Source organism: Talpa occidentalis, unplaced genomic scaffold (assembly GCF_014898055.3).
Source record: "Talpa occidentalis isolate TD23 unplaced genomic scaffold, MPIMG_talOcc4v2.1 talOcc4.16, whole genome shotgun sequence".
NCBI lineage: Eukaryota > Metazoa > Chordata > Mammalia > Eulipotyphla > Talpidae > Talpa > Talpa occidentalis.
Window position 1 is genome coordinate 14,490,873 of NW_023601653.1, and position 16,643 is coordinate 14,507,515.

The 16,643-nt window shown below is 36.2% G+C and overlaps 1 protein-coding gene across 1 annotated transcript in view; it reads left to right on the forward strand.

Annotated features, from left to right (window-relative positions):
* ANKS1B (ankyrin repeat and sterile alpha motif domain containing 1B) overlaps positions 1–16,643 on the forward strand; it is a 793,190-nt gene that overhangs the window by 392,339 nt on the left and 384,208 nt on the right. The window contains exons 15-16 of the mRNA XM_037513805.2: positions 8,444–9,030; positions 10,688–10,760. Coding sequence (XP_037369702.2) covers positions 8,444–9,030; positions 10,688–10,760 — 660 coding nt within the window. The remainder of the gene's footprint in view (positions 1–8,443; positions 9,031–10,687; positions 10,761–16,643) is intronic.

The following is a 16,643-nucleotide window of genomic DNA, read 5'->3' on the forward strand; positions in this document are numbered from 1 at the left end:
AAGCAGGTATTAGGTAACAGGCTCACTCCTGATTTACACTTAAGGGAGACAATTGTCACAGTTGGTTCCTAAAGAGGACAACTGTGCAAGGTAAAGAATGAGGATACTGTCCCAATTAACTCCTGGCTATTAACTCCTCTACTAATACAGTAAAGAAGTGTCAGAACAGAGACAAACTCCCTCTTGTGACTGATATTACAACCAATGTCAAGCAACCAACTAGGCTTTAAGCTATCGTCAATCAAATAATTTTCTTTCTTTGGTTCTGTCCTTTCTCTATACAAGTCTTTCCCCTGGCTCTTGTTGGTGGAGTGCTTGCTCCTAACTGGTGCCTGTTTGGCACTGCCCTATTCAAATAGAATTAATTCTTAAATTTTTTCAAATGCTTCAGTTTGTCTTTCAACTCTTCTTTGTGGAGAATTGCCTGAAGCTGGGAAACCAGCTGGGAGATTTTTGAAACAATCCAGGGGAAAGATGATGAATGGAAAATAGACAGGTCACAGGTACACAGGTATATTTTAAAGGTAGAGCCCCCAAGAGTCCCTGCATGATTGCATAAAGGTAGTAAAAGAAAGGAGGCATAAAAATGACTCAAAGGCATTTGGATTCAAGTTTGGAGTTCAGGAGAGAAGTTGGGTTGAAAACAGAAAATTAGGATTTTTTTAAAAATAATAAATTTTATTTTTATATTCCCCATACAATTGCAACCCCCCCATTCTGATCCCAATCCCTCCCCTCCCGCCCCCCCACCCCCCAAAAAGTGTCTCTGTTTCATAGTTTTTTGTTGATTTTGATTTTCACTTTCTTATAGTTATTCATTTTCCTGGTCCCTTATTTAAGTTTTCTAGATTCCTGCTATGAGTGAGACCAGAATTTTTATTGTCCAGGTGATAATTTAAGTTCTGAGACTATGTGAGACAAACAAGGGGATAAATGTTAACAGGAAAGAAAAGAGGACCAGGATCATTGTATTTGGACCCTGGCTGGGGATCGAACTCATGCTGCAGTGGGTGCAGATAGCTTCTTAGATTGTGTCTTAACCCCTTGTGCCACCAGGGAGGCCCCAATTTTGCTGATATTGATGAGACATTTCAGAGGAAGGATACAGAATAGAAGCCTGCTTGGTGGAACCCTGCTTCCATTTTTTTTTTTTTACTTTAAGTTAGTGTTTCTCTTCCTGTGTTTAAGTGATGGAAACTGCAATTTACTTGCAATTCATTTTTCTCTATTTGGGGAAAATTACATGTCCCCAACCTGAAAAATGCTGTGAGATATTGTACTAAATGCATATGCATCAATCAGCACCCCAGATAAAGTAGATCTCTCCAGTTTCCATGAGAAAATCAAATCAACATATAGAGCCTTTGCCCAGGCTCCCTGACTGCTGTACTTTAATCAGTACTTTAATGCTGTATCTTTAATCAGTTAAGGATCATATGAAAAATAGCAATAAGTGACTGATTTTCTGGGATTTTCTAGATCCATTTAAAGCACATCTAGCTCTACTGCCTGGATGAGATAGAAATATTCACAGAGTTGAGCAGTACTGAAGTCATCATCCCATCGTTGCCATGGCTATCTCACCAAACCCTTATAGAGGATTTTTATTTTACATGAGATATTTCTTACCATAGCAACAGCAGTGTTGATTTAAAGCATAACTTGCTGGACATAATGTATCGCTAACATTTCTGTATATTTTCTATGGTGTATCCTGTTAATAGGATTACACTTTTGATGACTCTCCTGCCTTTTTGAAATGAGACATTCGAAGCATGTGAGAAAAATCTAGGCTGTTCATTGCTTACAGGAATAGAAAAACTCACAGGATACATTTGAATGCATTGTATCCCTAGATCTTTCATTGAGGATGTTTGGGTGACTTTGAGTTCAAATTCAGGATCTATTTTTTGAAAATGGAGTCAGAGTGATTATTCATTTTGGAGTAATTAAAAATCATTTCTATTCTTCTTATGTTGCAAAGTTACTTTCCATTTTATTTGAAGATTGTAGATGTACTTGTTTGTTTCATTTTTCCAGAATAGTTCTTTGTTTTGCTTTGGAAAAGCATAAAGATAGAAAATGTTTTAAAATTAAACCAAAGAGCTAACACACTTAAGAACAATAGACTTGAATTAAAGGGATTCTTTCCTCTCTTCCCCTAATACAGTCTCTTCTGTTTGGCGAAAATACATGGTTACAGTGACTGCCCTATTACAAAGAAATACATTTTGGTAAGAGAGAAACAAGACCTCTTGGTTCCAAATGTAGTTATTCACTATAAGCCATTTATTCATCTGGCTCTAGTCTCTGGGAATTACTCCTAGCACAGAACTCTCTTTGAAAACCCTACCTCCCTAGGGGGTCAGTGATAGATGAGAAACTGCCCCTATGAACTTGGTTTATACATGGGAAACAAAGAAGTTAGTGGTAGAGGGCCACAGAGGAAAGGCGTGTGGGAAGCGTGAATGTAGCTCTTTCCTTTGCTTGCAACAGGAGCTTCTTTCAATGCAAAGCGCATGCCAAGACAGATCAGGCACTCTACCAAAAAAATACAATAATTTAGTAATACAGTCTGCCCAGGCAGCTTAGCAGCTGGAAATGAGGGAGCCTTGGGATTTGCTGTAAACGGTGGAGAAATTGGCTGGTAGCCTCTCTCCTCTATTGAGCAAAGGCAGCAAGAGAAAAGATTATAAATGTTTGAAATCAGAGCCAAGCAGCATGGTCTGTTCTGGTCCAGAAACTGCCAGGACTCCAGTGTTCTTTAAATGCTGAGTTTGGCAGACTATGGGGCTAATAGGCCAGGGAACACCACCTTTACCTGGATGTGTTTTCAGAAAGGCAGCTGCTGATCTTATGTTGTTTTGAGGAGGGAATTTTGCTACACTTTGTATCAGATGCCATCATCTAAGCATCATATGAGCCTGTGCCATTTTGTGCAAGCAAGGTCACTGCTGGTAACTGAGGAGAGACCATTGGGTAGTCTTCACACTCCAGAAATACTCAGATAGGGCATCTAGTGGACCCCACATTGTGCTGCCATAGGAAATTCTGGAATGAGCCACAAGCACAAAGACTTGCAGTGAAATGGAAGGCAGAGAATTGGATTAATTGGATTTATAGCCCACTTACACCACTGCTTACCGCTTACCAATTATATGATTCCTCATCAGTTTAGAGATCATAATAATACTTTTTCAGAGGTTTTTGTGAGGATTAAATTAAATAAAATGACCTTGAACATAGAAGGCATGCAATAAATGTTCATTTACTTAGTGTGGAATCATAAAGGCCTTTGTAATTTTTGAAATAAATTCCATTGCAGGGAATTTGCATGAACTTCATTTACCTATCTTTGGAAACTTTCGTTGATTTTTGACCTTGGGGAATTAAGGGACTATAAAGTCTTATTACTATTTGTTTGACTCAAATTCTATTTCAATGTGTAAATGACCTGGAAAGATATTCTTATTTGGATATAAATGAATGTACTAAATGGAGCACACGAGCACTACAACTAACAAAACACCTCAGATAAATAAGCCACAATAAGCTATTTATAATTGAATTATAAATAGAAAAAAAGCAAATAGATACATTTCTTCAAATATTTCTGATAACAAAACAATAGACTGATCTCTTCAAAGTATGAGCAACAATAACCATCAATATAGTGAACTTAAATAAAAACTATTTTTAATAAATTAAAGGGAAATATGAAGATACTCCTATTTAAAAACCTGTAAGCATTTATATTAAGAGACTTTTTCAAAAGTAAAATCTAGAGGACTACTTCAAGGATGATTCTGAAGAAGAAATGGTGAATAAAATAGCAAACATATGTAAATTCAAATAAAATTGTCTGAATAAAAGAATAATACCTGATTTGGAAACCTGACAAATAGAATGAAAACACTTACAGTAGGTATTACAGAAAGAGAAATTTAATTTAAAGTAATCTAAATGTTGTTCAGTAAAGGAATGGATAAGATATTGTTTAAACTTCATGAAATTTAAGGTATATGGTAAAATTTTAAGAGTACCTAAAGAAAAAGAAATATATATGAAGTATATATATATAAATTCCTAACCATAGAAAGAAAATGGAATAAGATAAAGAACAAAAGAAGAAATAGAGGGGGGGAAATAATATGAAAGATAAATATCTCAAAAAATAAAGTAAGCATATTATATATGTAAGTAATCAAAATAAATATAAATTTAGTAAACTCATCAGTTAAAAGGAAAATATCGTTAGATGGTAGTAAAGCAAGCTCCAGCTTTTTACTCTTTTTAATAGCCCCATCTGTAGGTAAGGAAACGCGTGTGTGCACACATGCACATACACACACACACAGTAAATGATAACAATGAAAGGAGTATGAAAGAAGTTTTATCCTAAGATCCACTCACCACTGGAAACTGGGTAAGCGATCTCAGCTTCAGCCAAATAGACTTAAACATCAAGTGTATACTCACTATGAAATGATACATTTAACTTACTAGAAAAATATAAAATTTTAAACATCTATGCACTTGAAATTAAATATGATATGCACAAATTGTATCTGCATATAATATACAAATGCAGATCAAATCCATAGTAAGATCAGACCTCACTCCTATGAGAATGGCCACCAAAAACCCAGTAGCTACAAATAGTAGCAAGACTGTGGGGTAAAAGGAGCCCCATACACTCTTGGTGGGAATATAGACCTGTCTAGCCCCCCTGGAAAGCAGTATAGAGGTTCCTCAAATACTGGAAATAGATCTACCAAACCACCCAGCAATTCCTCTCCTAAGTATCTAATGAACATGCAAAAACACTACTTTGAAGGGATACATGCTTCCTGTGTTCATTGCAGCACTATTTATAGTAGCCAACTTGTGGAAACAACCTAAGAGATGTTTCGTTTTCTAAAAATTATTCTGATGACCCAATAGATTAAAGATATGATCTGTAATATAAGAAGTTACTTGTTTTTCATAATTTGTTTTTATCTCAACATGAAATTTTTATGGTTTTATTATTATTCAGGATTTTATAAGGGTAATAAAGATCAGGGCAAAGATGGGTACAAAAAAATAGATTGAACTGCTTACTCCTGGATGCTTACTCTGTTATTTCTTTGAAATGCTAATGATGCTTTGGTTAAATATCAGATAGGAATTCACACATATTTAGTTTTGTACCTTGGCATGAAATATTCACTTATCATGAGAGAGGTGTGAAATTAAATGAGACGAGTTATGAAAACAACTTAATCTATATATTTTGCCTGTTTCATCTAAAGAAATAGTCAGAAAATGCAAAAATTGTCTCCAAAGCATACTTTATAAATATGCAAGTAGAAACAATGGAGTGAGTTTCATATGATTACCATATCAAAATGACAATCTTCATTGAATGTCTAGTACAATCAATTTATACTTCGTTATTTGTAAAAATTAAATCCTGTAGATTAAAATTTCTTGTTCTAATAATAGGAACATATATTTAATGTGTTCTGTGCTGCTGGCATTCCTTTTTTTAGCTTATAAACACCAGAAATTTATTTCTCATCATTCTGGAGACTAGAAGTCTGAGACCAGAGGGCCAACATGGATGAATGAGGTCCTCTTATAAGTGAGAGGTTTCTCATCATTTCCTCACAAAGGGAAAGGGAGAGCTAGTGCTCTAAATCTATTTTTTATTTTTTTTTAAAGATTTATTTATTTATTTATACAAGCACTGGGTACAGTCAGAAGTGCGGGAGGGTGAGAGAATTCACCAGAGCCAGAGCGGGGAGCAGAACAGGCAGAAGATCAAAGTACACTGCTGAGGGGAGCAGCGGGTGGCAGGAGAGGTCTGCGAGCCATGTGGGACCCTCCTCTGGTGGCCGGGGAGCTGCCGGGGATCGAACCAGCGCTGCAGAGACTGCGGGCAGCTTCGCAACCCAGCGCTCAACTGCTGCGCCACTGGGGAGGCCCCTAAGTCTACTTTTTAAAAATTAAATAATTAATATATCTTTTTTATTGATTGTAGAAATTATTTAGTGTTGATTAATCCACAGCATATATAATTTTAATATATACAGTACTTTACAGCTTATGAGTCTGTTCTTTGTATATTTTATCTTTTTAAAAAAATATCTATTTTTTAAAAGATCTATTTATGCATACAAGAACTAGGGTTCAGGCCACAGATGCGGGGGGGTGAGAAGATTCACCAGAGACAGAGTGGGGAGCAGAACAGGCAGACTGACAAAATACACTGCTGAGGGGAGCATCGGGCGAGACAGGAGAGAGAGGTCTGCTGTGTCATGTGAGTAGATCCCTGGCCGGGGATTGAACTCCTGCTGCAGTGGCTGCAGATAGCTTCATAGTGCTGTGCTTAACTCCTTGTGCCACCAGGGAAGCCCTAATATATCTATTTTTAATGGAGGTGACATTGGTTTATAGTATTGTTTGTGATTTAGAGGCATAGTATTTCACACTTCAGTTGCATGCACACCACACCCTCCACTAAAACACTGCTGTCCTCCACCATAGTCCATTATTCTCCTTCCTTTCCACCTCACCCTCTGGCCACCTCAGTTCTACAGTCAGATATCCAGTGTTTGTTATTGGTTTGGCTTCATCTGATCCTTTGTGTTTATCTATATTCCACATGTAAGTAGTACCATCCAGCATTTGCCCTTCTTTTTCTGACTTATTTCACTTAGCAAAATCCCCTCCAGTTCCACCCATGCTGTTGCAATTGACAAGAAGTTAGCTTATTTTTAACAGCTGAGTAGTATTCCATTCGGTATATACATATCCATCTTCATGAGCCACTCATCTGTTTGGGGACACTTTGGTTGTTTCTACAACTTGGCTAATGTAAAGAGCTGCAATGAACATAAGAGTGCAGATTTCCCTCTGGATTAGTGCTTTCGTATTCTTCAGGTAGATACCTAGAAGTGGAATTGCTGTGGCCTATGGTAGATCCATTTTCAATATTTTGAGAAACCTCCATGCTGCTTTCCATAGGGACTGGACAAATATAAATTCCCAATAGTGTAAAAGGGCTCAGTTTCTCTGCTTCTTCCTGAGTCAGTCTCAGATGGTCATATATTTCTATGAGTCTGTCTATCTCTTCTAGACTATTCAATTTACTAGCATACAAATGCTCATAGTACTCTCTTATGAGCCTCTGAATTTCTGAGATGTCTGTGTACTTCTCTTTAATTTTTGAATCACGTCAACTTTGCATTTCTTGTTATTATGTACCACTTCGGCTATATTTAACTTTTTCACAAGAGTGGGTTGTGGGTTTATTGGATCATTGACTTTGAATCTTGACAAATACTTAGTTATATGAATTTAAATGACCAGTTGATAAAAGTAAAATGACTACCTTTGTTAAGTTCTTTAACCAGCTTTTACACTATATATCTTTAAAAGATAAGTCATTTAGGGCCTCCCCTGGTGGCGCAGCGGTTGAGCGCTGGGCTGCGAGGCTGCCTGCAGCCTCTGCAGCGCTGGTTCGTTCCCTGGCCACTGGCGAGGGTCCCACCAAAAAAAAAAAAAAAAAAAGAAAAGTCATTTAAGAGCATGGTGTATTTTAAATCTCAGGGAAAATTTATGTTTTATCTTAGAAATAATTCTAAAGCCATAAAACTACCATTCTTCTTCAGGTTATTTTCTGTGTTATATTTTCAAAGGTTTGAAGAAATTAAAAAATAATTAATACCACTTCAAAAAAGAAAGGAAAAGATAGTTTTGTGCTAAAAGATAGTTTAGTTTCTTATAGAAGTATCTCACTTTTTATTGATACTGTAGATTTTATTGATACTATGTATATACTATATACTATTGATACTATAGATACTACACATTGATACTATAGATTGAATTTTTTGCCTGTTAAACCTGAGCAAATCATTTTAGTCTAAATTATTAAATCTATAGAGAATTATTCTTATTTCTTAATTTCATATTTAAGTAACATCCTCGGGATTATTAATCATAAATTAGCTCCAGTTATATGTCTCTTCAAGATTGTGTCTCTTAATTTATTTGCTTGGGGAAAGGTAGAAATATATGATTACATATGATCTTGATTTACCTGCCTGATGTCTTAGTGCATAGTGATTCACTTACAACAAGGGTTTAGACATGGGTTTACTACTGCAAGGAGACCTAAATTTTGTATCCAATATAAAATATGTACCCTGGGGATAGGGAAGAAAATTATGAAATTATTCAATTCATAACTTTGAGATGCACACACACAGACTCTATCATTTGTATTATACATCACACTTTAGGGTCATGGGTATTTCGTAAGATGAGGATATTGGTGTATGGCAATAAATCAAATGTCTGGATATTGAATAGTTTCAACACAGTACTGCTATTGTATCAGAGATTTGGAGTCTTTATAGACAAGCATCCTGATGCTCTTCCTCCTTTTTTGCAGATGACCTCTCTCAACAAGAGGATAATGATCCCCCAAAAGAATATGATCCTGGACAATTTGCAGGCCTTCTCCATGGGTCCTCTCCAGCCTGTGAATCCCCTGAAAACCCATTTCATCTCTATGGGAAAAGAGATGAACATCAAAGACAAGATGAAGTCAGTTTGGCAAATAGCCCTTTGCCTTTCAAGCAGTCTCCAGCAGAAAATAACTCAGAACCTTTGGTAAAGAAAATTAAACCCAAAGTGGTCAGTAGAACTATTTTTCACAAAAAAAGCAACCAAGTCGAAAATCATACCATTGTTGGCACTAGGACAAGTAGAAGTGGATCCCGAAGTGGAGACCAGTGGATGGTGAACACAGGGGGATTTGTGGAGAGAGCCTGTACACTGGGGAGAATAAGGTCCTTGCCAAAAGCCCTAATCGACATGCACTTATCAAAAAATGTCTCTAAGTCAGATTCTGATCTCATTGCCTACCCTTCAAATGAGAAAACATCAAGAGTTAACTGGAGTGAATCTTCAACTGCTGAACACAGTTCTAAAGGGAATTCTGAAAGAACGCCTTCCTTCACTTCTGAATGGGAAGAAGTAAGCCTTGTTCTTCTTGTGTTTTGTGTAAGGCTTTGGTGTTGCGGGAGGTTTAGGGGAAGGATTTTCAGCTTTTTAAGTCTTTCAGAGGGGGAAAAAAAAAACACCCCACATGCAGCTCCAAGTGAAAAGGAAAGGGTCTAGGGGTAATACATAATAATTTCACAGGGAGTGTAAAAACAAACACCATTTCACACATGCAGGGAAATCTATTGTTTCCATAGAAATTGATATCAAGCAGAAGTAATAACTAGCTATGAGGTACAAGAGAATGTTCACATTATATCCCACCAAGCACTGCAGCTGACAAGTTGAGAAAAATCTTTGTATTTTTGCTGCTCTGTATCATTTTGCTACTTGCTGAATTCTTTATTAGAGCCTCTCTTTTTTAGAGTATCTTATATTTTCTTAAAAGCTCCTAATAATCTTAACCTTAATGATAAACCAAATGGCCCTGGCTCTTCTCCAAGCACCATACAATGAACACAAATTACTTAATATTTCCCTTTCCCTTTACAACTATCAGAGAGACATTAAAGAAAAATGCATTGGGGTTGAGTATCACCAATTTAAGTTCTACTTAAAGACAAAGTCTTTAATTTCATAAAATTACTCAGAAAGTAAGTGCCCTTATAAGCTTTTGAAATATCATTCTTTGTCCCTAAGGAGGACTACATCATAAAATAATAAATTCTTCAAAGAATGACTATTGTCTCCCTTGGCATTTTGTTCTAGCATGTCACATTTTGTCTCTCAAAAAACTACACACAGAATTAGGTTATGAAGCACAATAGGTCACTATAATATTCTGAGAACTAGAAATGGAAATGGTTCTGATATTGACATTCTGAATTGAGCTGTTTGGGAAAATCACTTAATCTCTCTGTATCTGTATCAGGGTGAACAAAATGGGACATTTAAGTAATGCTCACTGTCCTTTCTGAAACCTGCTGTCCACCCAAGTTGCTAGGATGAGCAAGAGGGGGATTTAACCAAAAATGGCTAGAGCTTAGTCAGATCATCCTATAAATTCCAAACTAGATGAATGGCTTATTTGAATCTACCCATTTCTTATATGTATAATTCTGTGATAACATTTGAAATCATTTTTCAAATGAGGTAGGTCAAATGAACATTTATCTCTTGGAATTAAGGTGTTTCCATGCCTAACTTCTTATCATTATATGTCACAAATCAGCTTGCGGCTGTCAAACCACTTATTAAGAACTTGGTTTCAGTGGCCATACTCACAATCTGAAATCCACCTCTTCATCAGTCAGAGATGCACTTTGTCTGAATCAGATGGCTGCTCAAAGAGGCATCGTTATCACATGAGGTTATCCTCAGCCCTTTCTCCTGATTTAAAAAAATACAGAATTCACGATTTGCTGACCCATCTAGGTCTAAACAAATTTCATTTTAAGAAATACAAAGCAAAGCTGATTTTGAAAGTTTAAGAAAGGGAGACATAATTTATATTTCAAAAGCAATTCAAAAGATGTATGACTTCATTTAAGTCTTTGTCTGTCAGCCTCTTCATTGTAGTATTACAGTAGTAGTAATATCAGAAATATGCTTCTGGCACTTCAAAGTTATTTTAAAATGCATTGCTGAATGTGAATGTAATAACTCATTGATATGGTTTTGTTTCTCACAGATTGACAAAATAATGAGTTCCATAGATGTTGGAATTAACAGTGAACTTGAAGAAATGAATGGCGAGACCCCAAGTAAGAAAACCTCTCCTCTATTTGTTCTGAATAAATGTGCTAAGGAACTAAGTAGAAAATTATAAAAGTCTTTAGAAAATTTCATATTTTATCATAATAATAGCACCCACGAGTGATTTCACAATCATATGCTCTAACCAACATCAACCACAAGTAATTGATTATTGATTTTGCAAATTGAGTGTTTTTCCCATATGGTATCTTAATATGCCATTAACATTAATGGAATTTCAACTTCATGTAAAACTAAGTATGGAACACTTCCAAGTGCTGGGAATGTCATGACTTCATGCACTACTATTTCTTGCTCAATGACATGTCCCTTTCATCCTGGCCAAAGTTATTATAACTCCTCCTAAATTGGAAGCTCCAGCTTGGCAAAAACTATGTTTCTCATCTTCATGTACCCCAGTGTGCCTAGCAGAATGTCCCACAAATAGCAGATTTTGCCATCACTATTTAATACCTTACCCTTGCAAAGTATGATTTTCTCCTTTACAACTAAAGCTCACAGTAGAATTCCATCTGCAACTTTCTTTAAAGACCTTCTGCTTAATACAATGTTTTGCTTAATACTGTTGGATGATGTCAGATACCAAAAATAGCAGTAATATTCATCCAAAAAAACTACTATGCTGGAGACAAAGGACTGATTTCCATTTCTACCTTGCCACTAAGAGGAGGTGTGACTGTGGCCTGCCTAGGTCTGTAGAAGTTGGAGTTAAAGTAGGAGATTTCCAAGCTGTCAGAAGGGTTCACTATTAAATTAATAATGATGGTTGAAGTTCCTGTAGCAATAATAAAACTAAGGCCTATAAGAGAGAAGTGGGAATGTATTAGAATCAGCAATTATGGGGCTGAGTGTTCCCTTGACTCATCACCAGGGCCTATTCTACAGCACACCGAGTGACTATTAACACATGGATGCTGCAGAATGGCCCTCTGTGCTGCACTGGGTCTGGGGGGAGAAGCCAGAACATTGCTCTCTGGGGTCGCTGTCCCTGATGGGAGCACACAGGTCTAAGTGAGACCCCTGCCAGTGCACCCTCACTCATTTCTCCTATGCTGAGCAAGTAAAAATTTCAATCATTCTAATATAGCTGGGTTCCATGTTTATTATATTATATACATTTTTTAAATGTTATATAAGGCTTTTTTCTGAAGTGTGTATTTTTAAAGATTGAAAAATTCATGAAAAATGTTCTAATTCTATGCATATGTTTAGTGATACAAGTATATTCGCTTGTGGTTTTGTGTGGCCAGGTCTCTCGTACCAAAATGCTGATAAGCCTTGAGAACTTTCCTGGTTTCCAAAAAACTAGCCTAGGAATGTGTGTTGCCACATTGTTCTTTCAGAGAAAATAATTTCAAGAAAACTGCAGGAATTCATATTTTTGAGAGATGTGAAGATAAGATTTTTCTTAGCAATAGTAAATTCCCTGATTCAGAGAATATTAAAGCAGAGACCAAGTGCTACTCTGTTGGAAGGTTTAGGTGACTTTGACCATTTAACATTCTAAATTCTTCAAAGAGAGCATGGCATAGAATCATAAAACTATTTTAAATGTGATTTATATCGAAAATAAGGGGAAATGTTAAAAATGCCACTCAAACAAAGCAGTCTTTGAAAGGCATGATAGCGGTTAACAATCCACAGATTACTTTCCCTTCAGTTCCTTCTTCCCACCTCTCATATAGCCCTGCTACCCGCTGCCTTTGTTTACTATTTTTCTACCGTGGTAATGAAAATGAAAGTAGAGTCTTGGTCCCCAAAGCATGATTATTATTAACAAAGACTGGTTCTGTATGTGCCTTAATTTTCACCTCTTAATTACACACTAATTATGCACTAAGTGATTGACCATAACATGGAGCATTCCAATTGGCCATTAAGCCAGTTGTGAATTACAGCTTTACTGAGCTGCAGTCTTATCCCTCTGGAGGCTGGGTAGAACCAGAGAGGTGATAAACAACCTCATGAAGATGACATTTCACAAATATTGTATAGGGTATTGAGTGTGGTTGGAAAATCACCTGGTGGAATCTGAAGGCAGTGGTGAATTCAGATCTCAGCTATGTTTGCTCTTAGGCAACTCACTCAGTTTCCTCATTGACAGACATTAATGTGAAATCATTACAGAGACATGTCCAATGGCATGTATCTTACAAATTTGTATTAAATTTTAGACCTCCCCTTACCCTACCATAATGGAGACATTATGTTCGATGCTAAGGGCATTCACAGGTAACACACATACACCCTTTCTTTAAGAATCTTATGATGTCAGCTAAGTTCAGTCTTCATGTAAAACTTGCTGTGTTCCCTGGAACTGTATAGTGTGCCAACTGGAAAACAGGTAGTAACAAGCCTAATAATTAACAGGTAGTAACAAGCCTACCAGAGAAAACTAATTACTAAAAGACAGCATAAAACTCCAGGATAGCCTGGTGAAGAATAAAGAAAACTCTAGAATGTGGTGATCGAAATAGTCTAAATTAATTTTTTGAAATCTGAGACTCTCTTTTTGCTTGACAGTAGGGAAGAGATGTGCAATAAAACTAATGGGAGGGAAATTTAGAAAGAGCAAGAGGAAATCCCACTTTACCTGGTTTGTGCTGTCAGTCTCTAGCATTGTGTTTTGAAAGGCCACTAAGTCTAGATCCATGTCCATTGCTAACAGCTTCATAGTTATATGAGAATTTATGATGTTTGTTCCTAAAAACCCCAGAGGATGATTGGGAGACTAGAATTATAAATGAGACAAATACATGGAGGTTCAAGGTTGAGCATTAAAATTTCCATAGTCTTTCCCATTTTGTTTCAATGCTTTTCTTTGCTATTTCCCCACCCCACACACTTGCAGCATCAGGAATTCTGTGAACAAAGTATTAGACATGGAAGGAACTTGAAACACTTTCATTTTCACACCAAATATATGAACCAGATCAAAGTTCAAGCAGTCCCTTTGAATCAACTAACTGGCTCCACTCATAGAACTGTCATCACTATCACTATCATTACTTTTTTATTTCCATAGCAATTACAGAGTAGTTTGAATCTCATCCAGAAGCCTCAACTGCTCAGGACTAAGGTAGAAGTAAAATAAATAAAATTTATTAAATTTATTTTAGGTCAGTCTCAGGTTCTCACTTAAAATATTATTAATGGATAGTTTTCAAAGGAATATTATCTGGTTTCTCACTGAAATCCAATTTAAATGTCAAACAAATAGGCATTGGGAGTAGGATTCAATTATATCGAATGCCTCATATTATGTAGAACAATTTATTCTTTAGTGATGCTGGAGATGTAATGTGATAGTACATTCTACAACATTATGTGCTCCATAGATAGGATTTTTTTTATAGAATAGATATTAATGTTAGATGGACTTGACTTCAGATTCTAGCTTTACAATTCATCTGTTTTGTGACCTCTTTGATGTTACCTTCTCCTTGCCCCTCTGTAAATTCAGATTTTCAAACCATCTCATAAGACTGCAGAAAGATTAAATTATATACTTGTACAATTATAGCTTAGAACACACCAGGTGATCAATAAATATAAATTCTCTCACCTTCTCATCCAAGTATGCATAACTTATCTTGCTAATTACAGCGTAAGCCACGCAGGAAGAAACACTTGAGAAACCTTGCTTATTTTTTTGATCAGTGATAAGTGTAGTTAAGATATAACCACTATTTTAAGTTGCTTTCATGTGGAGCCTTTCTTCAAGTTTTATTTCTTAAACATTGTCCTTGTATCACAAAGCAGCACTTTCAAGTTAGGAAATTTACCATGTTCATTGGAACTACTTCAGATTGTCACACTTTCTAAGAAGCTGGTTGATGATCTTCTTGATGAGACTGAGGATCACTTAAGTAAAGTGGAGACAATAATTGGCCCCCCAGGACTTGCTTATTATACAACAGCAAATATGCAGTGTAATCAAATGCCCAGTCTTTACAATACAAGGGTAGCAGACAACCTTGCAAACACCCTCCTATCTCTAAACTGTCTTTAATAATCTGATACAGCACTAAGCAGACTTCAGATATATGAGCTGTGTTAGATCTCAAATACATGGCTATAAGAAATGTATTTAGTTTTTAAGGCTGAGATTTTTTTCTTACACTTAAGGTTAGTTGTATTCTAAGAGAAATACTCTAGAGTCTTATCTTTTAAAAACCTGCTTTTGCCAATATACAAATTCCATCTAAATTTTAATTATAAATGAAAGCTAATAAAATGAATTTCTAAAGCATTTTATCACAGGACACACCATTTTGGATAGAGAAAGCACAATTCTTGAGTCATTTGCTGGAAAATACACAGCCCAGAAGCAGTAGCTAACATTAATCCTGCAACCTCATTTTCCAAATTTTTGTTTTTCCTCACCCAGAGTCTGAGGGACAGGTTATAGTTCATAGCTGTAGAGACCTTTCACAAAGAGAGTTTCTAGGAATTTAGGAGTTCACTGAGGCAGAGTAGGTGGTCTGTCTCCTCCTGGTCTATGTTCTGCCTTTACCCTGGCCCTAGAGAGCTCAGATGGACCTTTACAAAGAGACTCTCTCTGGCCATGGAAGCAGTCCCTCCCTGATGTCTTAGTGGCAGTCAGTTCCCTGCTTTTTGCTCAGATAGTTCTAGAGATGCATCAGCAGGTGCTTGCCGCCATATAGCTGGTGGCTGTCCTGCTGATGTTGCTGAGGGCAGTAGCATTCCTACGTTGCTGAGGGCAGTAGGAGATATTGTCTACAGTTTCCTAGATATTATTTACAGCTTCTCTGGGAGAACACTATTAAAAAATGTCTTCAGAAAACAGAGGAAAGAAACCAGAATGAATTCCGCTTTTTTTTTTTAACTACGTGACAGTTTTTGTGCAACTTATTCCTGTGAACTTTTTTTTTCATTCTCAAAAACAGTCATTTAGTTATTATTCTGCCCATTTTGTAGATGAGGAAAGGCTTAGAAATGGTAACTGTCAGTCAACTTGCTTCCAATGTTTCCTTTCTCCTGAAGTTCATATTCCTTTCAATAAAACATGCTGCCTGCAGAAAACAATAGAAGCCAGAACTTTGCTTCTTTCTCTTTAGCTCAAATCACACTCATCTACACCAAGGGGATCCAGCAGAGGGTGTTTAGGTGTAGAACCAGCCAATTCCTCTTAGCAAAGCTTAACTATTGCTAGAACTCAAACCCTAAAGCCCTCCCAAAGCACAGACCACATGGTCATATATTTAAATGAATCACAATTTTGAATTTCTTCTGCCTCCCCAAAGAGAATGCATAAATGCTAATAATGACCTAAGTTTCACTTGTTTTCAGAGGAAAAATTTTCCTTGCCTCCAGGAATATTCTTTTTCCCATGAATTGTTAAATTGCACATAAAAACCTCTCGGTGAAATGCTTTGCAACAGGCATCGTTTATTTTTTATTTTTACTTCTTTTTACAGCACTATTTTTAATAGAACCAACTGGGGAAGGTGGGTAGTAGAATACTTTAGCACGCAAGCACATTATTTTGTCTAAATCAAGAGAAGACTTACTTTTATTATTATTTTATGTAATACTTAACTGAGTGACTTTTTTCAGATAGATTAAATCTAAGAAATCTCTTAGTACTGAAATAGCTATGTAGAAATGTGAATAACAGTCATTATTAGGCTACTTTGAGTTAACCAATCTTTCTATCAACCAAACAATTGTGTTCTAAGCACAATAGACTTTAAAAAGTATTTAACAACATACAGTCCAAATAGTTATGAAAAACTAAAATAGCCTTCATGATTTTGATTATTAGCTGAGATTTCTAGTTTTTAAATCACAGGTAATATTTGTATGCAAATTTAGGTTTCTCTGAAGTATCAAATTGTTGAGTATTA